Genomic DNA, 27,861 nt, shown 5'->3' with positions numbered 1-27,861 from the left:
TAGAGTGCAGTGGTGTGTGATCGTAGCTCAACACAGCCTCGAATTCCTATGCTCAACTGATCCTCCCGCCTCAGTCTCCTGGGTAACTAAGACTACAGGCAAACGCCACCACACCAGCTACTTTTTTTTTTTGTAGAGACAGGGGCCTCACTTTGTTGCCCTTACTAGTGTCGAATTCCTGGCCTCAAGCCATCCTCTCACCTTTGCCTCCCAAAGTGTTGGGATTACCAGTGTGAGCCACTGTGCCCAGCCCAAACATTTTTTAAATAATGGGGGAGAGGCATATCAATTATTCATATTCATTCTTCCACACTTGTGGGTTTTTAATTCTTTTATGAACTAAAACATCTATACCAACCAGAGCATGTTAATTAGATTAGCAAGAGTTCCTAAGTGTCTATACGACAGTAGCTTTAACAGGGCTTAAATGAAAATGTTATATCTTCATGTCTGCTTCACAGTTAACATGACATTCCAAAAAGAAGAACTGATCCCATCAACACCTTACCTGGTTGTTGATGCATGGGCGATGATATTTCCTCCAATAGGTTTTTTGGGATCAGCAGCAAACATCGCTGCTCCATCCACTTGAGCTACCACCTGATTAGTGATTACCACTGCTACACCAAACTGATGGGGAAAGGATAAATGTCAATTTTGTGGCCATAGACACTCCAAGAGCCTTAATGCTGCCACCACTTTCCCCCACAAAGTAACGAATAACTAATGTCTCTCCTCTTCCTTTTCTAATAGAGCTTGATGATCTCAGGCACTGATGTCTTGGCCTCCTAGCAAGGCTCCTGGAATTCACAGCCACTGAAAGGAGGCATTCTCTGTCCCTATCCCACAACTTACCTCATCAGCGAGTCGCAGAAGCATCCGCAGAAACCTGGCCAAGTGCATCTGCCTGGCTGAAAGCTCACCTCGACCCGAGTAGTCTGTTCTGTAAAGGGCGGTGGCACTGTCTACAATAAGCAGTGCATACCTATAGGAAACAAGGATTCTCTGAAGCCTATTTCTAGCCTGTCAGATTCTGCTCCCTTCCTTACCACCCTAAAATCTCATATTCATCGTTTTTCTTGTGTATAGATTTTCTTTCTTTCTTTTTTTTTTTTTTTTGAGATGGGAGTCTAGCTCTGTCGCCCAGGCTGGAGTGCAGTGGGGCGATCTTGGCTCACTGCAAGCTCTGCCTCCCAGGTTCACTCCATTCTCCTGCTTCAGCCTCCAGAGTAGCTGGGACTACAGGCACTCGCCACCATACCCGGCTAATTTTTTTGTATTTTTTTAGTAGAGACGGGGATTCACCATGTTAGCCAGAATGTTCTCGATCGCCTGACCTCGTGATCCGCCCGCCTCAGCCTCCCAAAGTGCTGGGATTACAGGCATGAGCCACTGCGCCTGGCCTGTATATAGATGTTTTATTAAAATATTTGCACAGCACTAACATCTGAGGCACCATTTAACAAGATTTCCCGCAAGTTCAAGTAGATTATGGTTTCATTTTTAATAGTGACTTGACCTAAACTACAAAGCCAGAGTGTCAACACAGGAATTATACTTAAACCTCCTCATTTCTAATTCAAACTACTATCAATCTGGCCAAATAGCCATTACAAGATTCAGGGAAGGACTCTAAGAACATATTTGATGTCTTATACTGAGCACATACCTAGATTCTACCATCATGGCTGATGCTTGATAAAGGAGCTGGGTCTGGTGGTCTGTGTTGAATGCTCGAGCATATGCTACATTATCCAGGACGTCACTGCCAGAGAGACCATACCTATGAGAAAGGAGAGAACATTTTTAGGCTGCACACAGAACTCAGGCAGATGAGGAATTCATTTCTGCCACTTAAATTGCCTGAATAGGTAGGGAAGAAGTGGTACTGACAGTAGTTTCAGGGCCAAAGAATGTAATTCCCTTTCTATTAAGAAGTTCAGGCAAACTATAAGCAGAGAGATGATAGCATCCAACTACTCTGGAGCTCTACCTGGCAAATCTTCAGGATAAATCAAATCCATTCTTTTTTTTTTTTTCCTTTGAGACGGAGTCTTGCTCTGTCACCCAGGCTGGAGTGCAGTGGCGTGATCTCATTACAACCTCAACCTCCTGGGTTCACGTGATTCTCCTGCCTCAGCCTCCCGAGTAGCTGGGATTACAGGTGTGCAGCACCATGCATGGCTAATTTTTTTATTTTTAGTAGAGACAGGGTTTCACCATATTGATCAGGCTGGTCTTGACCTCCTGACCTCATAATCCACCCACCTTGGCCTCCCAAAATACTGGGACTGCAGGCGTGAGCCACCACGCCCGACCTAAATCAAATCTATTCTTTGAGGGCCAGGTGCAGTGGCTCACACCTGTAATCCTAGCAATTTGGGATGCCGAGGCAGGTGGATCACCTGATGTCAGGAGTTGGAGACCAGCCTGGTCAACATGGCAAAACCCCATCTCTACTAAAAATACAAAAATTAGCCGGGCGTGATGGCAGGCACCTGTAATCCCAGCTACTTGGGAGGCTGAGGTAGGAGAATCACTTGAACGCAGGAGATAGAAGTTGCAGTGAGTCGAGATCACACCATTGCATGCCAGACTGGGTGACAGAGTGAAATTCCATCTCAAAAAAAAAAAAAAGAATGTTTACATAAAACCCAGTGTGCTATGATTATGTTCTAGGTTCACGATTCTATCATGAGGATAAACAGATGGCATTAGGATAGAGTTACACCTTACGATCCTGACCAAATAAAACAAGAATGAAGAGATATACGTTTTCTCTATTTAGATCGTGAATATATGGTGAAAAAAAAAAGATATAACAAGTGTAAGTACTTTACTGCACAAGTCTTCTAGTTCTGCCTCAAGAAACACTGATATGGCTGGGCGTGGTGGCTCACACCTGTAATCCCAGCAACTTGGGAGGCTGATGTGGGCAGATCACTTGAGATCAGGAATTTGAGACCAGCTTGGACTACATGGTGAAACACCATCTCTACTAAAAATACAAAATGTAGCTGGGTGTAGTGGCAGGCACCTGTAATCCCTGCTTCTCAGCTACTTGGGAGGCTGAGGCAGGAGAATCGCTTGAACCCGGGAGGCAGAGGTTGCAGTGAGCTGAGATCACGCCACTGCACCCCATCCTGGGTGACAGAGCAAGACTCTGTCTCAAAAACAAACAAACAAATGAACAAAAAAATACACTGATATAATCTACTATCAGAAAGGGAGAAGAGGCTGGGCACGGTGGCTCATGCTTGTAATCTCAGCACTTTGGGAGGCTGAGTGGGGAGGATTACTTGAGCTCAGGAGTTTGAGACCAGCCTGGGCAACATGGCAAAAGCCTGTCTCTATTTATAAAATTTTAAAAAATTAAAAATTAAAAAAGAAAGGGAGATTATCTACTTGCTATAAAAACAGAGAACGTTTACCAGAATAAAGAGTTATCCTAGCTTTTCTCTCAGCGGCGCTCACAAAAAAAACTACGGGAACCTCTGCGCTCAGGCTCCAGAAGCAGGACATGGAATTCCCACAGCTTGGGACAAGTTGGCTGGAAATACCATCTTTTTTTGAGACGGAGTCTCACTCTGTCACCCAGGCCGGAGTGCAGTGGCGCGAGCTTGGCTCACTGCAAGCTCTGCCTCCCGGGTTCACGCCATTCTCCTGCCTCAGCCTCCTGAATAGCTGGGACTACAGGCGCCCGCTACCACGCACGCCTGGCTAATTTTTTTTTTTTTATTTTTAGTAGAGACAGGGTTTCACCGTGTTAGCCAGGATGGTCTCGATCTCCTGACCTTGTGATTCACCCACCTCGGCCTCCCAAAGTGCTGGGATTATAGGCGTGAGCCACCGCGCCTGGCCATAGCATCCTCTTTCATAGTGTTTCTTGAACTTCCCTAAAGATAATAACCTGGAACACCTGTTAGAAAACAAATTCCTGGGCAGGCTGTGGTGACTCATGCCTGTAATCTCAGCACCTTGGGAGGCCAAGGCAGGCGGATCACTTGAGGTCAGGAGTTGGAGACTAGCCTTGTCAACAAGGCGAAACCCAGTCTCTACTAAAAAAATTACAAAAATGAGATAGGCGTGGTGGTGCACACCTGTAATCCCAGGTACTTGGGAGGCCGAGGCAGGAGAATCGCTTGAACCCGAGAGGCGGAGGTTGCAGTGAGCCAATATCACGCCATTGTACTCCAGCCTGGCAGCCTGGGCAACAAGAGTGAAACTCTGTCTCAAAAAAAAAAAAATTCCTGGGCCTAACCTAGACTCAATGAACTACAATTATCAGGGAAGAGCCTGGTAATTTGTATATTTAACAAATACCTCAGGTTATTCTTAACATATAAGTTTGAAAAACTAAGCTCATCTCAAAGGAGTTCTGTCATTCTTTCACAGTACTTCAGATTTTCAAGAAAGGCTAGCAATTTGTGGTCATAGTTTTCAAACTTTAGCAAGCATCAGATTACCTAGAGAGCTTGCATTTTTTTTTGTTTTGTTTTGTTTGTTTTTTTGAGATGGAGTCTCACTCTGTCGCCCAGTCTGGAGTACAGTGGCACGATCTTGGCTCACTGCAACCTCCGCCTCCTGGGTTCAAGTGATTCTCCTGCCTCAGTCTCCCGAGTAGCTGGGATTATAGGTGCCCGCTAACATGCCCAGCTAGTTTTTGTATTTTTAGTAGAGACAGGGTTTCACCATGTTGGCCAGGCTGGTCTCAAACTCCTGACCTCAGGTGATCCACTCCCTTGGCCTCTGAAAGTTTTGGGATTACAGGTGTGAGCCATGATGCCTGGACCTGGGGAGCTTGTTAAAAACAGGTTGCTAGCCCGAGTATCTAGTTGTTTCTGATTCAGTAGATCTGAAGTCCCATCAGACAATTTGCATTTCTAACAAGTTCTCAAGTAATGGTAATGCTGCTGTTCTGGGGACCATGTTCTGGGAACCCCAGAGCTACAGTAACATGAATGGGGGCTAATATTCTTCAGGGCATGGCAAAAATTAATCAGTAAGGGCTCTTTTGCTGTGAATGAAAGAGGACTATTTTATTAGCTTAAGGAGGCCTTGTGACATTCTCAGAAATATAATTCAATTATAAAATTTTTTCTTGATAAAGAGACCTGATTAAAACAAATTAATGAAATTTCTATGTAAACATATTTTTCAGCGAGGCACAGTCACTTATGCCTGCCTGTAATCTTAGCACTTTGGGAGGCCGAGGAGGGAGAATCACTCTAGGCCAAGAGTTTGAGACCACCCTGGGCAACACAGTGAGACCTCATCTCTACAAAAATAAGAAATAGACCAGGCACAGTGGCTCACGCCTATAATCCCAGCACTTTGGGAGGCCAAGGTGGGCAGATGACAAGGTCAGGAGATCAAGACCATCCTGGCTAACACGGTGAAACCCCGTCTCTACTAAAAAACACAAGAAAATTAGCCGGGCATGGTGGCGGAAGCCTGTAGTCCCAGCTACTTGGGAGGCTGAGGCAGGAAAATGGTGTGAACCTGGGAGGCGGAGCTTGCAGTGAGCCGAGATCACGCCACTGCACTCCAGCCTGGGCAACAGAGCAAGACTCCGTCTCAAAAAAAAAAAAAGAAAGAAAAACATTAGCTGGGCTTGGTGGTGTGTGCCTGTAATCCCAGCTACACTGAGGAAGGGGGACTGCTTGAGCCCTGGAGTTAGAAGTTGCAGTGAGCTATGATTGCACCGTTGCATTCTAGTGGGGGCAGAGTGAGACCCATCTCTAAAAAAACAAACAAAAAAAACTATTTTTTTGTGAGCAAAATATTCATTAACAAATCCTGAATGCATTGCTTTATTGCTTGGGCATCCAGTGGGTGACCAAATCAAAGTTCTTGTCCTCATAGCCTATATTCTACTAGGTCATCTATCCTATCTAAATACTTATTTATGTTACAAGAGAATGTTTTAGTGACTCTGTCCAAAAGATAATCCTTAAACTACTAAAACAGTAAAAGTATGAATGCTGTACAGGATTGCCAAAACAATTTTGAGAAGGAAGACACAATTAAGTATATACATCTTCAGAAAACTAACATCAGGCTACAAAAGAGTAATTCCTTTTCCTTCATAGGAATTTTGTAGGCAGAGACAAAAAGCTGCAATTACCATTCCAACCTAATTTTACGTTTCAGTGGTATATATTCAATAGGTTGCAGTCCTCAAATTATAAGCTGGGAAAGATAATTTGATTATAAAACGAGAGAGAATATTCTCCTCAATTTATTTAGGCAGGTTCCAACTTGAGTCTGACATCTCAGCATACAATTAAATTGTTTTATCACTGGGTTTCCCTAAAATGTGTGGCAGGGACTAAATTACCACATTTGACCCTAGACAAAGGAAAAGAAGTAAAACAATTTTGAGGATGTATTTAAAAACTTTATACACATATAACATTAAATTGAGCATTTTAACTATTTTAAAGTATACCGTTCAGGTGCATTAAGGACATTCATGCTGCTGTGCAACCATCACCACTATTCATCTCCAGAGCTTTTTCATCATCCCAAACTGAAACTATACCATTAAACAATAACTCCCCAGTCTCCCTACCCCCAGAAAACCACCATTCTACTTTCTGTCTCTTTGATTTTGAAGTACCACATATTAGTGGAATCATAGTTTTTGTCCTTTTTTTTTCCCCTGAGCCAGAGTTCGCTCTTGTTGCCCAGGCTGTAGTGCAATGGCAAAATCTCAGCACACTGCAACCTCCCAGGTTCAAGCGATTCTCCTGCCTCAGCCGCCAGAGTAGCTGGGATTACAGGTGTGTGCCACCACGCCTGGCTAATTTTTTGTATTTTTAGTAGTGACAGGGATTCACCATGTTGGCCAGGCTGGTCTCAAACTCCTGACCTAAGGTGATCTACCTGCCTTGGCCTCCCAAAGTGCTGGGATTATAGGCATAAGCCACCACACCTGGCCTCAGTTTTTGTCCTTTTGTGACTAACTTATTTCACTTAGCATAATGTCCTGAAGGTTAGTGGATGTTAATAGCATGTGTCAGAATTTCCTACCTTTTTATCTGCAGGACTAAGTCTAAGAAAAAAAATTGGTTTTCTTCCTTTTAAGGCTTCATTGTGTGTATCTGAGTTCCTGTTTTCAATTCTTTATATAGCTGGAAATGGAACTGCTGGATCACATGGTCATTCTGTGTTTAATTTTTTGAGGAATGACCACACTGTTATCTATTTTTTTATGTGTGGTTTATAGTAAGGATCTAAAGTTATTGTTTTGCATTTGGAAATTCATCCACATCAGCACCGTTTATTGAAAAGACCATTTTTTCCCTCATTAAATTGCCTTCTCAGCCAGGTTTGGTGGCTCACATCTGTAATCCTAACACTTTGGGAGGCTGAGTAGGGATGATCACCTGAGGCCAGGAGTTCGAGACCAGCCTGGGCAACACAGCAAGACCACGTGTATTTGTAAAAAATTTTAAATTTTAAAAAAATTGCCTGTTACCTTTGTTAAAAATGAAGTGACCATAAAGATTTCATTTCCAAACTCTCCATGTTTATCCTTATGCCATGACCATATTGTCTTGGTTACTGTAGCTTTATAATAAGAATTTAAACCAAAAAGTCTAAGACCTCAAATTTTCTTTATTTTCCAAACATTTCGGCTATTCTGGGTCCTTTGCATTTCCATATGTTATGTTCCATAAATGTTATGATTACTTTGTAAATTTCTGCAAAAAAAGCTTGCTGGAATTTTGATAAGGATTGGCTTGAATCTATAGATAAAATCTGAGGAGAACTGCCTTTTCTTGAGATAGAGTCTCGCTTTGTCACCCAGGCTGGGTGCAGTGGCGCGATCTCAGATCACTGTAATCTGTGCCTCCCTGGTTCAAGTGATTCTCCTTCCTCACCCTCCCAAGTAGCTCAGACTATAGGCAGTGTGCCACCATGCCTGGCTAATTTTTGTATTTTTAGTAGAGACAGGGTTTTGCCATGCTGGCCAGACTGGTCTCGAACTCCTGACCTCAGGTGATCCACCCACCTTGGCCTCCCAAAGTGCTGGGATTACAGGTGTGCACCACAGTACCTGGGCAAGAATGCCATTTTAGTAATATTGAGTTTTCCCATCCATGATGTGGAATGCTTCTCTTTATGTAAATCTTCAATTTTTCTCAGCAATGTTTCAGAGTTTTTGCTGTACAAATCTTACATTTATTTTTTTAAATTTATTCCTAAGTATTTTATTCTTTTTCATGCTACTGTGAATGAAGTTTTTTTAAGTTTTACTTTTGAATTGTTATTGTCTAGTATATAGAAATACAATGGATTTTTGTATATTGATATTGTATTCTGCAACTTTGCTGAACAGTTTATTTAGTTCTAGTTTTTCTTGTCGGTGGATTCCTTAGGATTTTCTACATATGGCACCATGTCATCAGCAAATAGTTTTCCTTCTTCCATTCCAATCTGGATGCTGTTTATTTCATTTGCTTGTCTGACTACACCGTCTACAATCTTTGGTACATTGCTGAATGTAAATAGTGAAAGTGGGCATCCTTGCCTTGTTACTGACTTTAGGGGGAAAAGCATTCAGAATTTCACCATTAAGGCCGGGTGCAGTGGCTCACAACTGTAATCCTAGCACTTTTGGGAGGCCAAGGCAGGCAGATCACTTGAGGTCAGAAGTTTGAGACCAGCCTGGCCAACATGGAGAAACCCTGTCTCTTCTAAATATACAAAAATTAGCCAGGCTAATTTTTGGCTGAGGCAGGAGAGTCACTGGAACCCGAGAGGTGGAAGTTGCAGTGAGCCGAAATAGCACCACTGCATTCCAGCCTGGGTAACAGCACCATTTAGTATGATGCTACCTGTAGGTTTTTCACAGATGCCCTTTAGCAGGGCCTCTGATACATGCTATATTCATTATTAAGAGTGAGATATTGAAGCCTGTATCCATTACTGAAAATGAAAATCTGGTCCCTTACTATTATTGATGAGTTGTCTATTTTCCCCTTTAATTCAGTTTTTGTTTGGTGTATTTTGGGGCTTTGTTGTTAGGCGTGTGTGTATCTTTACAACTGTTATATCTTCCTGACAAACTGACCTTTTAATTATAAAATGTTCCTCTTTGTATATAATGTGTTTGTCTTTTTTTTTTTTTTTTTTTTTTCTTTGAGACAGATTCTTGCTCTGTTGCCCAGGCTGGAGTGCAGTGGCGCAATCTCGGCTCACTGCAAGCCCCGCCTCCCAGGTTCACGCCATTCTCCTGCCTCAGCCTCCCCAGTAGCTGGGACTACAGGCACCTGCCACCACACCCGGCTAATTTTTTGTATTTTTGGTAGAGACGAGGTTTCACTGTGTTAGCCAGGATGGTTTTGATCTCCTGACCTCGTGATCCACCCACTTCAGCCTCCCAAAGTGTTGGGATTACAGGCGTGAGCCACAGTGCCCGGCCAATGTGTCTGTCTTAAAGTGTACTTTGTCTGATATTAGTATAGCCATGCAGTGTCTCTTATGGTTACTATTTGCATGCAATATCTTTTTCCATTCTTTTACTTTCTAAAGAGTTTCTCTGGAAGAAAACACATAGTTGGATTTTTTTTTTTTTAATCCAGTCTGACAGCAACTCTAAAGAATGCCTTTTTCTGGCGGGGTGCGGTGGCTCACGCCTGTAATTCCAGCACTTTGAGAAGTCAAGGCAGGTGGATCACCTGAGGTCAGGAGTCCGAGACCAGCCTGGCCAATATGGTGAAACCCCATCTCTACTAAAAATACAAAAAATTAGCTGGGTGTGGTGGTGTGCGACTGTAATCCCAGCTACTAGGAAGGCTGAGGTGGGAGAGTTGCTTGAACCCGGGAGGCGGAGGCTGCAGTGACCTGAGATCACGCCATTGCACTCTAGCCTGGGTGACAAGAGCGAGACTCCATCTGAAAAAAAAAAAAAAAAAAGAATGCCTTTTTCTACTAAGGAAGTCATTCTTTTGAACCACACATACAACTTTGGGACGTGGGGTTATAGAAGAGACATTCTTCAGCCAAACTAACCCTGGCAATCACTACATTGATGACTGCAGCCATAGTCTCTCTTATCTAAACCAGTAACCTACCTCTCAGCCACTGCCAGCAGCCGTTCTGGCCTAAAGGTACCCTCAGTGTCAATGTACATGGCCTTTCCTTCACCTCCACCCCGGTCAATGGGAAGCTATAGAGAACAAAAACAACAGTAGAAATGAACATTGTATTTCTGATACAGCTGACCAAGTTCCTCATGACATCTTTATAATTCCTCCAAGGCAAAGGGAAAAAAACATTTAAAAATGACAGTGGTGGCCGGGCGCGGTGGCTCACGCTTGTAATCCCAGCACTTTGGGAGGCCGAGGCGGGCGGATCACGAGGTCAGGAGATCGAGACCACGGTGAAACCCCGTCTCTACTAAAAATACAAAAAGTTAGCCGGGCGTGGTGGCGGGCGCCTGTAGTCCCAGCTACTCGGAGAGGCTGAGGCAGGAGAATGGCGTGAACCCGGGAGGCGGAGCTTGCAGTGAGCCGAGATCGCGCCACCGCACTCCAGCCTGGGTGACAGAGCGAGACTCCGTCTCAAAAAAAAAAAAAAAAAAAAAAAAAAAAAAAAAAGACAGTGGTAGGAAGGAGGCATTCCCTTCTGATATTAATAGAAATACAGCTAGAAAAATATGTAAAGCTGATTGTGTCTCAGTACATACAGCTAGTCCTGTCAGAACTGGACTGCTTAGAAATATAGCCCAAAGTAGGTAATAAAATTCTTTTTTTTTTCTTGCGATAGTCTCACTCTCTTGCCCAGGCTGGAGTGCAGTGGCGTTATCTCGGTTCAATGCAACCTCCACCTCCTGGGTTCAAGCAACTCTCCTGCCTCAGCCTCCTGAGTTGTTGAGATTAAAGGCGCATGCCACCATGCCCAGCTAATTTTTGTATTTTTAGTAGAAACAGGGTTTCACCAAGTTGGCTAGGCTGGTCTTGAACTCCTGACCTCAGGTGATCTGCCTGCCTTGGCCTCCCAAAGTGCTGGGATTATAGGCACGAGACACCGCGCCTGGCCTTTTTTTTGTTTTAAAGACAGGGTCTCACTCTGCTGCCCAGGCTGGAGTGCAGTGGTGCAATCTTGGCTCACTGCAACCTCTGCCTTCCGGGCTCTGGTGATCCTCCCATCTCAGCCTCCCAAATAGCTGAGACCATAGGTGTGCACCACCACACCCGATTAAATTTTTTTGTAGATAGGGTTTTGCCACATTGCCTAGGCTAGTCTTGAACTCCTGGACTCAAGTGATCTGCCCGCCTTGGCCTCTTAAAGTGCTGGGATTACAGGCGTGAGCCACCACCCCTGGCCAGTAATAAAATTCTATAACTGCATACCAACACAAGACTATCAATTCAAAAGTACAAAAACTTGGAAGACCATTTACCTTAGCTTTAATCAATAACGGGCCATGATCCAAAGCCCAGTTAATTTTAGCATGTCTAGATCAAACTTATATTTCACTTTAATGAGCAGTTCATTCTTCAGGGGTACTAAAGGGACTAGTCAATGCCCTCGGAGTGTCCATAGCAAATTTCGAGTGTGAGCAAGAAAGGAAAAAAACATATTTACTCCAACAGTATAAACAAGATGTTTAAAATGAACAATTGGAAAAAACAGAAAAAGAAATAGAAAGAATTTTAAAAAGAAAACAAAAAGGAAAGAAAAGAGAAGTAAATGAAATGCCATGAAAACTGTCTTATGAGCCACTCAAGGAAATCTCTGCTTTAGACTACCCATTCCATACCAGATACCTTTGAATTTTTCTACAAAGTTTAAGTGAATGATGCTAAAGGGTAATTTCTACTCTAGAAATCTACTTTGGAGTCATAATTCACATTTAAATTATGAGGAAAATCCTTTAGAACAATTTATGTTAAAGGCCTAGGAGAACCAAATTTTTTCTTTCTTTTTTTTCTTTTTGAGACGGAGTTTCGCTCGTTGCCCAGGCTGGAGTGCAATGGCACGATCTTGCCTCACCACAACCTCTGCCTCCCGGGTTCCAGGGATTCTCCTCCCTCAGCCTCCCAAGTAGCTGGGATTTCAGGCACCCACCACCACGCCCGGCTAATTTTGCATTTTTTAGTAAAGATGGGGTTTCTCCACGTTGGTCAGGCTGGTCTTGAACTCCTGACCTAAGGTGATTCACCCACCTTGGCCTCCCAAAGTGCTGGGAGGCATGAGCCATTGCACCCAGCCCAAATTTTCTTTCTTATCTTTGAGAATTTTTTTTCGAAATTACAAAACAACTATATGCTTATATTAAAAATCCAAACAATATAGAAGTAGAGGGCCGGAGGCTGGGCACAGTGGCTCACGCCTGTAATCCCAGCACTTTGGGAGGCCGAGGCGGGTGGATCACGAGGTCAGGAGATCGAGACCATCCTGGCTAACACGGTAAAACCTCGTCTCTACTAAAAATACAAAAATTAGCCGGGCGTGGTGGTGGGCACCTGTAGTCCCAACTACTTGGGAGGCTGAGGCAGGAGAATGGCATGAACCCGAGAGGCGGAGCTTCCAGTGAGCCGAGATCGTGCCACTACACTCCAGCCTGGGTGACAGAGTGAGATTCCATATTTAAAAAAAAAAAAAAAAAAAAAAAAAAAAAGTAGAGGGCTGGGCGTGGGGACTCACACCTGTAATCCCAGCGAGTGATCACTTGAGGTCAGGAGTTCAAGACCAGCCTGGCCAAAATGGTAAAACCCTGTCTCTACTAAAAATACAAAAATTAGTGGGGCGTAGTGGTACGCACCTGTAATCCCAGCTACTTGGGAGGCTGAGGCACAAGAATCACTTGAACCTGGGAGGCAGAGGGTGCAGTGAACGAGATCATGCCACTGCACTCCAGCTTGGGTGACAGAGTGAGACTTTGTCTAAAAAAAAAAAAAGTGGCAGAGTAAAAACTGAAAGCTCTTCACCACTCTCCATCTCCCAGAAATAATTTCCCAGATTATTTTCTATGCATTTTCATATACTTCTTTTATATAAGTGGTTCTTCCACTTACTATGTGACTGAAAATATTGTTTCCTTTTCTGTAACACGTAAATAAAACCGACCTTATGGGATTGTTTTAAAAACTAAAAAAAATAATTCATGTAAAGTGTTTAGCACAGTACACTCTGAAGACATGATTTCCCCAACCTTTAGGGCACTGGCTTTAGTGTATACAGTTATGGAAGGCTTTGTTAATTTGGTAAGGGAAAAATTATGTTACTATTTGGCAGATAAAATCTTTCACATCGCCGGGCGTGGTGGCTCAAGCCTGTAATCCCAGCGAGGCCGAGGCGGGCGGATCACAAGGTCAGGAGATCGAGACCATCCTGGCTAACATGGTGAAACCCCGTCTCTACTAAAAAAAAAAATACAAAAAATTAGCTGGGCGCGGTGGCGGGTGCCTGTAGTCCCAGCTACTCGGGAGGCTGAGGCAGGAGAATGGCGTGAACCCGGGAAGCGGAGCTTGCAGTGAGCCGAGATCGCGCCACTGCACTCCAGCCTGGGGGAGAGAGCAAGACTCCGTCTCAAAAAAAAAAAAAAAAAAAAAAATCTTTCACATCATGGGAATCCATGGAAGGAGCAAAGGACACATATACAACAAAAGAGGGTCGTGCCTAAAGACTTGGAACCAGTGGCCAAGAGGACAGAGAGCAGAATCTGCCTCAGTTTCTTGGAGAGGAGGAAATATTAACACTCTGGGGACTAAGTCTCCAGGAAATAAGATAAATGAAGTTTCCCTTTCTCCTACCTCCAGGTAATATTAAGTGCTAACATGACAGTGGATTCTTTTCCAATTGAATAGACTTCCTTGGCAAAGGAAAGGCCACAGATGATTGTGAATAGGTAGGTAGATTGACAACAGCGTAGTGGACAAGCTCCCAGGGTAAGCTCAGGGGGATGGATTGCATACTCTGTTCTCCAGCTTATTTGGCCCTTTCCACCTTGCCCTCCCAGTGCCACCATAGCCATCTTCTGTTACTGGATTGGGATACCATCAGGTTAGCTCTTCTTAAAAACTTCTTAAGACCATAATTTAACACTTCTCATTTTATAGTGATGCAGTTTGTTTCTAACTTTTACCATCTTAACGATGCTTTGGTATAAATTCTTTGTACAATTATCTTTGCGTATATGTGAAATGTTCTGTAAGACAACTTTTCCGTCAAAGAGTATGTGATTTTTTTGTTTTGTGTTTTTTTTTTTTGAGACGGAGTCTTACTCTGTTGCCCAGGCTGGAGTGCAGTGGCGCGATCTCAATTTACTGCAACCTCCACTTCCCGGGTTCAAGCAATTCTCTGCCTCAGCCTCCCAGGTAGCTGGGATTAGAGGCGCCCACCACCATGCCTGGCTGATTTTTGTATTTTTAGTAGAGACGGGGTAGCACCATCTTGGCCAGGCTGTTCTTGAACTCCTGACCTTGTGATCCATCCGCCTCAGCCTCTCAAAGTGCTGGGATTACAGGCGTGAGCCAACATGCCCGCCTGGGCATGTGCTTTTAAAATTGGTACTTATGTTAAATTGTCTTCTCAGAACTGTTTTTATTTTTATTTTTTAATTGAGATGGGGTCTCGCCATATTCCCCAGTCTCGTCTGGAACTCCTGGGTTCAAGCAATCCTCCAGCCTCAGCCTCCCAAAGTGCTGGAATTACAAGCATGAGCCACCATGCCCGGCCCAGAATTTTAAAATTACTGTAGTACTTTGAACAAGCATGGGCCACCATGCCCGGCCCAGAATTTTAAAATTACTGTAGTACTTTGAACAAGCATGGGCTAATTCATTTTGTAACCTAACTGTAGCTCTCAACTTTATGACTTTTCTATTAGAGAGAGATCTAACATATAATGGGGTTTTACTTCATTAAATTGAGAAAACAAAGGAGAGTAGATAATATTTAGATTTAAGTAATAGTCTAACATCCTCTCTATATCCCTGGTTCCAGCTCTTAGGCTGATGAAATGTAATCTTTTCTATTATTAATTAATTAGCATTCTTTTTCTTTAAACAAAAATCAACGATCTATATAGTTGTTCAGCCATCTGCAAATGTTATTTTAACAGGCTATGTTTACTTGAGAATTTTACTTTAGTTTATTGTTGACAGACATTATCTGACTACTTAAACATTCTCAAGCTAGGATTCTACTTGTGCAACTTTGGAGCAGTCAGCATGCTATGCTGAGTTGTCATGGCAACTATAGATATTGTGTACTGTAGTCTAAATACTTATTCTACATAAGTCCCTGTCAAAACATGGGAAAATATTTCTATTTAAAAAGGTCACGCATCATGTCAAATGACAGCCCTAATTCCCTTTAACTACCAAATTTCTAATGGAGCTCAGGCAATAGTTATAGCTTCTATAACTTACTCTTCCTCTTCTCAATGTTTCCTCCCTTATTATGATAAAAGGTCTCCTAAGCATCCTCCTCCACCCCTCCCCCTCAGCTCTTTCTTCCTAATGATTATGAGAATCTGGGTGCAGAGGCATTCGCCTGTAATCTCAGCTACGTGGGAGGCTGAGGTGGGAGGATTGCTTGCGCTAAGGAGTTCGAGAACAGCTGGGGCAACATAGTGAGACCCAATGTCAAAAAAAAAAAAAAGAATTTATTTCTGAGGAGAGTTAACAATGGATTAGGTCTACTCAATACTGAAATGCTAGCTTGGCTGTCTCATAAGACATATGGTAGCCAGCCGGGCACGGTGGCTCACACTTGTAATCCCAGCACTTTGAGAGGCCAAAGTGGGCGGATCACAAGGTCAGGAGATCAAGACCATCCTGGCTAATACGGTGAAACCCCATCTCCACTAAAAATACAAAAAATTATTCGGGCGTGGTGGCAGGCACCTGTAGTCCCAGCTACTCGGGAGGCTGAGGCAGGAGAATGGCGTGAACCCGGGAGACGGAGCTTGCAATGAGCAGAGATGGCGCCACTACACTCCAGCCTGGGCGACAGAGCGAGACTCCGTCTCAAAAAAAAAAAAAAAAAAGGTAACATTTTGGTCTGCAAAGAAAATATTAGTGGAGCAATAAAAGAAACAATTAAAATGACAACAAAAAGCCAGGCACGGTGGCTCACGCCTGTAATCCCAGCACTTTGGGAGGCTGAGGCGGGTGGATCACCTGAGGTCAGGAGTTCAAGACCAGCCTGGCCAACATAGCGAGACCTCATCTCTACTAAAAATACAAAAAATTAGCTGGGTGTGGTGGCAGGCACCTGTAATCCCAGTTTGGGAGGCTGAGGCTGGAGAACTGCTTGAACCCACGAAGTGGAGGTTGCAGTGAGTCAAGATTGTGCCATTGCACTCCTGCCTAGGCGACAGAGACTCTGTCTCAAATAAAATAAAATAAAATAAAATAAAATAAAATAAAATAAAATAAAATAAAAAAAGGAAAATAAGAAAAATGGGAGACTATCAAGCCAGGTTACTTGATGTTAAATTTAAATAAACTTGGGCCAGGCACGGTGGCTCACACCTGTAATCCCAGCACTTTCGGAGGCTGAGGCAGGCAGATTAACTTGAGGTCAGGACTTTGAGACCAGCCTGGCCAACATGGTGAAACCTCGTCTCTACTAAAAATACAAAAATTAGCTGGGTGTGGCCGGGTGCGGTGGCTCATGCTTGTAATCCCAGCACTTTGGGAGGCCAAGGCGGGCGGATCACGAGGTCAGGAGATCGAGACCACGGTGAAACCTCGTCTCTACTAAAAATACAAAAAAATTAGCTGGGCGTAGTGGCGGGCACCTATAGTCCACCTCTCCAGAGGCTGAAGCAGGAGAATGGCGTGAACCCGGGAGGCGGAGCTTGCAGTGAGCCGAGATTGCGCCACTGCACTCCAGCCTGGGCAACAGAGCAAGACTCCTCCGTCTCAAAAAAAAAAAAAAAAAAAAAAATTAGCTGGGTGTGGTGGCCACCACGCCTGTAATCCCAGCTATTCAGGAGGCTGAGGCAGGAGAATGGCTTGAACCTGGGAGGCAGAGGTTGCAGCGAGCCAAGATCGCACCACTGCACTCCAGCCTGGGCAACACAGCGAGACTCCTTCTCAAAAAAAAAAAAAAAAAGAAAAAGAAAAAGAAAAAAAAAAAACTCAACAGAGTTGAGTCCTGAGGATAGAAAAACACTAGGAAGCCTCTTCTATGACATTGATATAAGGCAGATTTTGTTTCAGTTGTTTTGATCTCCAACAGTAAGTTGTGTCCATGGCAGAGAGTGGGTATAATCTATCTAGATTAAAATAATGCCATGTTCTTCAAAATAACTAAAATTATAATAAAGGTTCAAAAGATTATAACAGAAGAGTTGGTCCCTGGGCATGGGCCAGGTTCCAGGATACTTTGTGGACTGGCCACTCATGCAGCACATCCTTAAAGCCAGAGAACATTAAAACTCACTTAGACGAGGAAAAACAGCTCCCCATTATACTGCCTGAAGTTGCAGAAAAGATGAAAGTTTGTTAGCTTTCTCTTCTATATCCTACTCCCTCCCTTTCTCATGGATCTTTCATTTCCAGATTCCATTTTTACTTCTCTGTGTGACTTAGTTCTACATCTCTCAATACAGCTAGAAATTTTACTCGGGGTTTGTCACCTCAAACCTGTCATCTCTAAACTTGCACTCATGTTTCCAACAAAACTGTCTTCCCCTCTCAAACACTTTTTAGGTTTACTAAGTTACTGTAATACATTGTTGGGCTGAGGTGTATTTTTTATTGTCAGTCATTAAGCGCTGCCCTTTACAACATCTTTTCCCTATGTCTCTTTAGTGTCACTATCTTAGTTTCCTGACCAGCTAATGCTTACTCTTCACAAAATCAAGTTTAAACTTCTTAACCTTCTGAAATAGGATCTTAATTTTTTTCTTTTTTTTTTTTTTTTTTTTGAGACAGAGACAAAATCTTGCTCTGTTGCCCAGGCTGGAGAGCAGTGGTACAATCTTGGCTCATGGCAACCTTGGCCTCCTGGGCTCAAGCGATTCTCCCGCCTCCACCTCCAAGTAGCTGGCACTACAGGCACAGCCCACCACGTCTGGCTAATTTTTATATTATTTGTAGAGATAGGGTCTTGCCATGTTGCCCAGGCTGGTCTCAAACTCCTGAGCTCAAGCGATCCACCCACCGTGGCCTCCCAAAGTGCTGGGATTATAGGTGTGAGCTATCACACCCAGTTTGATGTATCTTTGTTTTTTTTTTTTTTTGAGACAGAGTCTTGCTCTGTCGCCCAGGCTGGAGTGCACTGGCGCAGTCTCAGCTCACTGCAACCTTCACCTCCCGGGTTCACGCCATTCTCCTGCCTCAGCCTCCCGAGTAGCTGGGACTACAGGCACCTGCCACCATGCCCGGCTAATTTTTTGTATTTTTAGTAGAGACAGGGTTTCATCGTGTTAGCCAGGATGGTCTCGATCTCCTGACCTCGTGATCCACCTGCCTCGGCCTCCCAAAGTGCTGGGATTACAGGCGTGAGCCACCGCGCCCGGCCTGATGTATCTTTTTAAGGGCCATCTCCTACAACTTTTCTACACAAACTCTAAACCAGTTAAATGACCTTGCTTATTTATTGTCTTTTCCTTCTAACTTATGCCTTCCCATCCTCCGTTCATCCCATTCTATACAGTTAAATGCTTTTAATTTCCTTCCTTCCCAAATTTAGCATTCTTCAGAAGTCTGGTCCAATATCTTTTCTCCATAAAGTATTCCATGATCACTCTAGGGTGAAATTACCCCTTTCTATTCCTTAAACGGCTAACCCATTTCCTCTATGACATTCATTTTATATATCAGGCATGTTTTTGGACATCTATTATCTCCACTCATTCAAGCATTTATTGTTTACTGAGGGCCAAACACTGCCTTAGGCACTAGCAATACAGCAGAAAACATGCAGTGGCACGATCCCAGTCACTGGAGCCTGGACCTCCTGGGCTCAAGAGACTCTACCGCCTCAGCCTCCTGAGTAGCTAGGACCACAGGTACACATCATCATGCTGGGCTAATATTTTTAATTGTTTGTTTGTTTTTAGAAACAGCATCTCAGAAACACGGTCTCACTATGTTGCCCAGGCTGGTCTCAAGTTCCTGGCCTCAAGCAATTCTCCCACTTTGGCTTCCCAATGTACTGGGATTACAGGCATGAACCACCATGGCTGGCCTCTTAGGAAGTTTTAAGAACATCATCTCTGAAATCTGGTTTGAGTCCAGTATTTGCTACTTAAATACAATGTACTGGGCAATTATTTAACCCACTGTGTCTATTTCCAAATCTTCCCACCAATGGGAGCATAAGTAAAGGAAAAAGAAACTGAAGAGGTCCAAGGAACGTTTTTTCCTAATGGAGGAGACACTAGGCATATTTGTACACTGATGAGGATAATCTCACAGAGAGGTACAAGAGAAAATGGAAGGAGTAGGCCGGGCGCGGTGGCTCACGCTTGTAATCCCAGCACTTTGGGAGGCGGAGGCGGGCGGATCACGAGGTCAGGAGATCGAGACCATCCTGGCTAACACGATGAAACCCTGTCTCTACTAAAAATACAAAAAATTAACCGAGCGTGGTGGCGGGCGCCTGTAGTCCCAGCTACTAGGAGAGGCTGAGGCAGGAGAATGGTGTGAACCCAGGAGATGGAGCTTGCAGTGAGCCGAGATTGCGCCACTGCACTCCAGCCTGGGTGACATAGCGAGACTCCGTCTCAAAAAAAAAAAAAAAAAAAAGAAAGAAAATGGAAGGAGTAGAGTCCTTGAGAAGGCAGGAGATGGTAACCAAATCATATTGATAGAATGGGCCTTTGAGAAGAAAAGGGACACTTTCTCAATTGTAACCTGAGATAAGAAAAGATGGGCACAAATGTAGATTTGATGCAAAGAGCAGGTTAGGTTTTAGGCTAAGAATGAGAGTTCAAGAGGAGCATAAAGTTCTGATAACAGAAGACGAAGTATGAGATATGAGATGCCTGTCTAACTCAGTGGGAAAGTACACCTAAATGGAGAAAGTAGACTTGCCAAGAAGTTTTGAATGTTAATCTAAAGTTTGTCATCTTGAATTTTTTTCCTTTTATTTATTTTTTTGAGACAGAGTCTCACTTCTTTGACAGGCTGGAATGCAATGGCGCGATCTCAGCTCACTGCAACCTCTGCCCCCCGGGTTCAAGCGATTCTCCTGCCTCAGCCTCCCAAGTAGCTGGGATTACAGGCACGTGCCAACACGCCCAGCTAATTTTTGTATTTTTAGTAGAGACGGGGTTTCACCATGTTGGCCAGGCTGGTCTTAAACTTCTGATCTTTTTTTTCTTTTTTCTTTTTTTTTTGAGACAGAGTCTCACTCTGTCGCCCAGGCTGGAGTGCAGTGGCGCAATCTCGGCTCACTGCAAGCTGAGCCTCCCGGGTTCACGCCATTCTCCTGCCTCAGCCTCCGGAGTAGCTGGGACGACATGCACCTGCCACCACGCCCAGCTAATTTTTTGTATGTAAACTGAGGCTATTTGCAAGAGAATTACTTTAATGATGAATCATAAAATCTAGACTAATGAAGAAGATGGAGGGCTGGGCACAGTGGCTCACGCCTATAATCCCAGCGCTTTGGGAGGCCAAGGTGGGTGGATCACTTGAGGTCAGGAGTTCAAGAGGAGCCTGGCCAACATGGTGAAACCCCCTCTCTACTAAAAACACAAGAATTAGCCGGGCATGCTGGTGGGCACCTGTAATCTCAAGTACTCAGGAGGCTGATGAAGGAGAATCACTTGAACCAGAGAGGAGGTTGCAGTGAGCTGAGATCACACCACTGTACTTCAGCCTGGGCAACAGAGCGAGACTCCGCCTCAAAAACAAACAAACAAACAAACAAAAAGTAGCAAGTAAAGCCAGGAAAGGCCTAGTAGGAAAGTATTTGAAATCAATGTATCTGATAGGAGATCAACGATTTGGAAGTTTCTACGACATGGAAGAATTTTGAAGTAGGAGTCTTTTTTTTTTTTTTTTTTTTTTTTTTTTTCTTTTTTTGAGACGGAGTCTTTCTCTGTCCCCCAGACTGGAGTGCGGTGGCGCGATCTCGGCTCACCGCAACCTCCACCTCCTGGGTTCACGCCATTCTCCTGCCTCAGCCTCCCGAGTAGCTGGGACCACAGGCACCCGCCAGCACGCCCGGCTAATTTTTTTGTATTTTTTAGTAGAGACGGGGTTTCACCGTGTTAGCCAGGATGGTCTCGATCTCCTGACCTCGTGATCCACCCGCCTCGGCCTCCCAAAGTGCTGGGATTACAGGCTTGAGCCACCGCGCCTGGCCTTGAAGTAGGAGTCTATCTTCTAACTATTAACAGCTATAAGATTCTTAAGGAGGCCGGGCGCGGTGGCTCACGCTTGTAATCCCAGCACTTTGGGAGGCCGAGGCGGGTGGATCACGAGGTCAGGAGATCGAGACCACGGTGAAACCCCGTCTCTACTAAAAATACAAAAAAAATTAGCTGGGCGTGGTGGCGGGCGCCTGTAGCCCCAGCTACTCGGAGAGGCTGAGGCAGGAGAATGGCGTGAACCTGGGAGGCGGAGCTTGCAGTGAGCCGAGATTGCACCACTGCACTCCAGCCTGGGCAACAGAGCGAGACTCCGTCTCAAAAAAAAAAAAAAAAAAAAAGATTCTTGAGGACAGAGAAAGTGCCTTTTATGGCCATCCTAACAGATGCTTGCAAATAGCAGGAATGAAGTAATGCTTATTTGATTAGCTATAGCCCTAACAGCTCACCTGGCAGGTGACAGCTAGCGTATGACAGATCTGGGTCTTCCCAGTTCGGAATTCTCCAAACATTTCTGTGATAGATCCAGTCTCAATTCCACCTAAAAGAGTGATAAGAAATACCTCTTAGCATAATACAAACATGTAGAAACTGTAGTCATAAAAATGTTCTTGGAGCTCATCAGAAAGATGTTTACATAAATTAAAAATTCAATTTCCAACAAGCGATAATTTTTCAAAAATGTATTTTGAAGCTAGCCGTGGTGGCTCATGCCTGTAATCCCAGCACTTTAGGAAGCTTAGGTGGGTGGATTGCTTGAGTTCAGGAGTTCGAGACCAGCCTGGGCAACATGGTGAAGCCTTGTCTCTACAAAAATTAGCCAGGCATGGTGGCGGATGCCTGTAGTCCCAGCTACTCAGGAGCTAAGGTGAGAGGATCACTTGAGTCTGGGAGGCAGAAGTTGGCAGTGAGCCGAGATCGTGCCACTGCACTCTAGCCTGGGTGACACAGTGAGACCCTGTTTCAAAACAAACAAACCAAAAGTATTTTGAAATAATTATAGATTTATAGATAGTTGCAAATAAGGCCAGGTGCGGTGGCTCACACCTGTAATCCCAGCACTTTGGGAGGCCAAGGCAGGCGGATCACCTGAGGTCAGGAGCTCGAGACCAGCCTGGCCAACATGGTGAAACCTCATCTCTACTAAAAATACAAAAATTAGCTGGAACTGGTGATGGGCGCCTGTAATCCCAGCTACTAGCAGGCTGAAGCAGGAGAATCACTTGAACCTGAGGGGCAGAGGCTGCAGTGAGCCGAGATCACGCCACTGCATTCCAGCCTGGGTGACAGAGTGAGACTCCTCAAAAAAAAAAAAAAAAAAAAAAAAAAAATGCTGGGCACAATATGGTGAAACCCTGTCTCTACTAAAAATACAAAAATTAGCCGGGCATAGTGGCACATGCCTGTAGTCCCAGCTACTCGGGAGGCTGAGGCAGAAGAATCGCTTGAACCCGGGGGGCGGAAGTGGCAGTGAGTCAAGATCATGCCACTGCACTCTAGCCAGGGCGACAGAGCAAGACCCCATCTCAAAAAAAAAAAAAAAAAAAAAAAAAGCTGGGCGCAGTGACTCACGCCTGTAATCCCAGCACTTTGGGAGGCTGAGGTGGACAGATCAGGAGGTCAGGAGTTTGAGACCAGCCTGGCCAAGTTGGTGAAATCCCATCTCTACTAAAAATACAAAAATTAGCCAGGCACGTTGGCGGATGCCTGTCATCGCAGCTACTCAGGAGACTGAGGCAGGAGAATTGCTCGAACCTGGGAGTCAGTGGTTGCAGTGAGCCGAGATCGTGCCATTGCACTCTAGCCTGGGAAACAGCAAGACTCTGTCTTTAAAAAACAAACAAACAAACAAAAAACCATACAAAGGTTCTATGCACCTAGCCTTCTGCAGTGTTAACATCTTGCATAATGATAGTACAGCACTGATACTAGAAAACTGACACTGGGGGCCGGGCATGGTGGCTCATGCCTGTAAGCCCAGCACTCTGGGAGGCTGAGGCAGGTAGATCATCTGAGGTCAGGAGTTCGAGACCAACCTAGCCAACATGGTGAAATCTCATCTCTACTAAAAATACAAAAATTAGCTGGGCGTGGTGGCAGGCGCCTATAGTCCCAGCTACTCGGGAGGCTGAGGCAAGAGAATCACTTGAACCCGGGAGGCGGAGGTTGCAGTGAGCTGAGATTATGCCGCTGCACTCTGGCCTGGGTAACAGAGTGAGACTCTGTCTCAAAAAAAAGGGAAAGAAAACTGACATTGGGCCAGGCAAGGTGGCTCAAGTCTATAATCCCAGCACTTTGGGAGGCTGAGGCAGGAGGATGGCTTGAGCTCAGGATTTTGAGACCAGCCTGGGCAACATAGGGAGGCCCCATCTCAAAAAAAAAAAAAAAAAATTGGCCAGGTGGTAAATGACCATAGTCCTAGCTTGGGGAGACTGCGGCTAGAAGATCACTTGAGCCCAGGAAGCAGAGGTTGCAGTGAGCTGAGACCATGCCACTGCACTCCAGCCTGGGTGACAGAGTGAGACCCTGTCTCGAAAAATAAATAATAAGGTCAAAAGCTTTATAGTTTTCCCTGAAGTCCTGAAGATTAGTGCGTACACAATGAGTAGTATTCAAACATGGAATGTTTTAACCAGTCATCAGGTTTTCAACCTTGTGGTAGAGTAGGTTATAATTATAGTTGCTTCCTTAAGCAAAAGCTTACTCTCTTAATGCAATATTAAATGGAGACTAAATTATTTAATTTGCAGGTAAGTTTAGTATTTTATAAATAAGGTCCTACCTTGCAGCAGTCTTACCTCTTCAATGTGGATACTTCCTTTATCTCTCTTTTTTTTTTGAGACAGAGTTTTGCATGTCACCCAGACTGGAGTGCAGTGGCACAATTTTGGCTCACAGCAACCTGTCTTCCAGGTTCAAGTGATTCTCCTGCCTCTGCCTCCCGAGTAGGCATGTGCACCTACAGGCATATGCCACCATGCCCAGCTAATTTTGTATTTTTAATAGGTTTCCATGTTGGCTGGGCTGGTCTGGAACTCCCAGCCTCAGGTGATCTGCCCACCTCCGCCTCCCAAAGTGCTGAGATTACAGGCATAAGTCACTGCATCTGGCCTTCCTCTATCTCTTTATCATTATCTAACAAGGAAATGCTACACAAATATTTCAGTTTTGTTTTATAACCTGGAAGCTTTCCTAACTAGAGTTCACAACACAGGATAAAGGATTACTACACCTTGAAGTAGTTTGTCAAGCTCTTTGGAGCCAGTAGTAATCTGTATGATCTCTGACCGCCTTTGGTGGAATTCAGTTGCAGTGGTGAAACCCATTGGAACTAATTTAGCTGCCTCAGCCTGGGAAAAATAAGAAATGTTAAATCAACAAAATAATATTCCTTACCACAGTGATCTTGATGGCAAAAAAACATAAAGAAAAAAGAAATATTAGTAAAACAAGGTGTGCAATGGGAAAAGAAAATATCTAATAAAATTACCAAGATGATTTCTCTTTAGAAAGTCATAAAAAAGTATAATCTAATTCAGATTCCATGAAGATCAATTTTTAAATTGCCAATTCAAGTTAATATATTAATATAGTTTTTTTTTTTTTTTTTTTTGAGATGGAGTCTTGCTCTGTTGCCCAGGCTGGAGTACAGTGGCGCAGTCTCGGCTCACTGCAAGCTCTGCCTCCCAGGTTCACGCCATTCTCCTGCCTCAGCCTCTCCGAGTAGCTGGGACTATAGGCGCCCGCCACTACGCCCGGCTAATTTTTTTGTATTTTTAGTAGAGACGGGGTTTCACCGTGGTCTCGATCTCCTGACCTCGTGATCCGCCCGCCTCGGCCTCCCAAAGTGCTGGGATTACAAGCGTGAGCCACCCCGCCCAGCAATATAGTTTTAAAAACTATTATAGATCCGGCCAGGTGTGGTGGCTCACGCTTGTAATCTCAGCACTTTGGGAGGCCGAGGCGGGCGGATCACAAGGTCAGGAGATTGAGACCATCCTGGCTAACATGGTGAAACCCCATCTCTACTAAAAAAATACAAAAAATTAGTCGGGTGTGGTGGCAGGTGTCTGTAGTCCCAGCTACTCGGGAGGCTGAGGCAGGAGAAAGCCATGAACCTGGGAGGCAGAGCTTGCAGTGAGCCGAGATCGTGCCACTGTACTCCAGCTTGAGCAACAGAGCAAGACTCTGTCTCAAAAAAAAAAAAAAAAAAAAAAAAAAAAAAAACTATTATAGATACATACATATGTGTTTTGCCCAATTTATGACAAAAATGACAATACAGTACACCTTCATTTCCTGCTCCATCAACCGCAGACTGTATTCCTTAACTTCCTACTATGTAAAAATGAGGACATTTGCCCTTCAATCTTTTCTCTCTCCATGGCTACTTCCCCACCTCTATCAGCTGTACCTTTCCTTTCATGTTGTCTGGCTGAAAACATTCACATTCTATTTTGTAATTACAGATAAGTGTTCTATAATAGCGCTATGGGTTGATTCTAAAATTGAAAAGTAAGTGCATTCACAAATATGAAAAAGAAAGCAACACACTCCTAAATAAGCAACAAGTCAAAGAAGAAATGACAAGGGAAATCAGAAAATATTTTTGCAATGAATGAAAATGAAGATATACCAAAACTTATGGGCTCCAACAAAAGCAGTGCTTAGAGAGAAATTCATAGGTATAAACAGCTATATTAGAAAAGAAGGCTAGGTGCGGTGGCTCATGCCTGTAATCCCAGCACTTTGGGAGGCTGAGGTGGGAGGACTGCTGGAGGCCAGGAGTTTGAGACCAGCCTGAGTAACAAAGCAGGACCCTGGCTCTAAAAATGTTTTAAAATTAGCAGGGTGGCTGGGTGTGGTGGCTCACCTCTGTAATCCCAGGGGAGGCTGAGGTGGGCAGATCACAAGGTCAGGAGTTCAAGACCAGCCTGACCAACATGGTGCAACCTCCTCTCTACTAAAAATACAAAAATTAGCCGGGCGTGGTAGCACGAGCCTGTAGTCCCAGCTACTCGGGAGGCTGAGGCAGAAGAATCACTTGAATCTGGGAGGTGGAGGTTGCAGTGAGCCGAGACTGCACCACTGCACTCCAGCCTAAGAAACACAGCGAGACTCCATCTCAAAAAAAAAAAAAAAAATTAGCAAGGCGTGGCTGGGCACGGTGGCTTACGCCTGAATCTCAGCACTTTGGGAGGGTGAGGTGGGCAGATCACAAAGTCAGGAGTTCAAGACCAGCCTGTCCAATATGGTGAAACCCCATCTCTACTAAAAATACAAAAATTAGCTGGGTGTGGTGGTGTGCGCCTGTAGTCTCAACTACTCAGGAGGCTGAAACAGGAGAATTGCTTGAACCCGGGTGGCGGAGGTTGCAGTGAGCCGAGATCACGCCACTGCACTCCAGCCTGGGCAACAGAGTGAGACTCCGTCAGAAAAAAGAAAAAAAAAAAAAGGCCTGGTGCGGTGGCTCACAACTGTAATCCCAGCACTTTGGGAGGCCGAGGCAGGCAGATCAGGAGGTCAGGAGATCAAGACCATCCTGGCTAACATGGTGAAACCCTGTCTCTACTAAAAATTAGCTGGGCGCAGTGGCACGCGCCTGTAATCCCAGCCGCTCGGGAGGCTGAGGCAGGAGAATTGCTTGAACCCAAGAGGCAGAGGTTGCAGTGAGCAGAGATCACGCCACTGCACTCCAGCCTGGGCAGAGGGAGACTCCATCTCAAATAAAATAAAATAAAATAAAATAAAATAATAAAATAAAATAAAAAAAGTAAAGTAAAATAAAGTAAAAAAGTAAAGTAAAATAAAATAAAATAAAATAAATAGCAGGGCATGGTGGGACGTGCCTGTGGTCCTAGTTACCTGGGAGGCTGAGGCAGAAGGTTTGTTTGAGCCAGGAGTTGGAGGCTGCAGTGAGCTATGATCGCACCACTGCACTCCAACGTAAGTGACAGAACAAGACTCTGTCTCTAAAAATAAAAAAGATAAATCATAACCTAACCTTCCAAAGAAAAGCAAACAAAACAAAACAAGCAGAAGGATGGAAATAATACAGGTTAGGGTAGAAACTATTAAGTAGAGGACAGAATAATAGAGAAAAATCAATGAAACCAAAAGCTGGTTCTTTGAAAACATCAACAAAATTGACAAACTTTTAGCTGCATTGCCCGAGAAAAAAAGAGAAAAGACTCAAATTACTAAAATCAAGAATGAAAGAGGGGACATTACTACTGACTTTATGTAAATAAAAAGTAGTATAAGGAAACCCTGTGAGCAACTCTACGTCAACAAGTTAGGTAACTTAGATGAAATAAGCAAATTCTTAGAAAGATAAACTACCAAAACTCACTTAAGAAGAAAATCTAAATAGACCCGTAGAAAGTAAAAAGATTAAACTTTTATAATTTTAAAATTTCCCATGAAGAAAAAAAAATCGGCCGGGCGCAGTGGCTCACGCTTGTAATCCCAGCACTTTGGGAGGCCGAGGCGGGCGGATCACGAGGTCAGGAGATCGAGACCACGGTGAAACCCCGCGTGGTGGCGGGCACCTGTAGTCCCAG

General features: G+C 44.3%; 2 protein-coding genes across 4 annotated transcripts in view; one reads left to right on the top strand and one right to left on the bottom strand.

Annotated features, from left to right (window-relative positions):
• RMDN3 (regulator of microtubule dynamics 3) overlaps positions 1-3,557 on the top strand; it is a 29,278-nt gene extending 25,721 nt beyond the window's left edge. For both annotated transcript variants that reach the window (XM_063639112.1, XM_055278744.2), the window contains exon 13: positions 754-3,557. In XM_063639112.1, coding sequence (XP_063495182.1) covers positions 754-792 — 39 coding nt within the window. In that variant the 3' untranslated portion in view covers positions 793-3,557. The remainder of the gene's footprint in view (positions 1-753) is intronic.
• RAD51 (RAD51 recombinase) overlaps positions 1-27,861 on the bottom strand; it is a 38,552-nt gene that overhangs the window by 1,866 nt on the left and 8,825 nt on the right. Inside the window, exons 4-9 of one of the 2 annotated variants that reach the window (XM_055278746.2) lie at positions 24,531-24,648; positions 21,748-21,839; positions 10,086-10,180; positions 1,670-1,783; positions 856-985; positions 509-630 (exon numbers count right to left, since the gene is read on the bottom strand). In XM_055278746.2, coding sequence (XP_055134721.1) covers positions 509-630; positions 856-985; positions 1,670-1,783; positions 10,086-10,180; positions 21,748-21,839; positions 24,531-24,648 — 671 coding nt within the window. The remainder of the gene's footprint in view (positions 1-508; positions 631-855; positions 986-1,669; positions 1,784-10,085; positions 10,181-21,747; positions 21,840-24,530; positions 24,649-27,861) is intronic. The other variant, XM_055278748.2, reaches the window with a different exon arrangement.

This window comes from Symphalangus syndactylus, chromosome 5 (genome assembly GCF_028878055.3).
Source record: "Symphalangus syndactylus isolate Jambi chromosome 5, NHGRI_mSymSyn1-v2.1_pri, whole genome shotgun sequence".
Lineage (NCBI taxonomy): Eukaryota > Metazoa > Chordata > Mammalia > Primates > Hylobatidae > Symphalangus > Symphalangus syndactylus.
The sequence above is the reverse complement of the archived record's forward strand: the minus strand, read 5'-3'. Positions and strand labels throughout refer to the sequence as shown.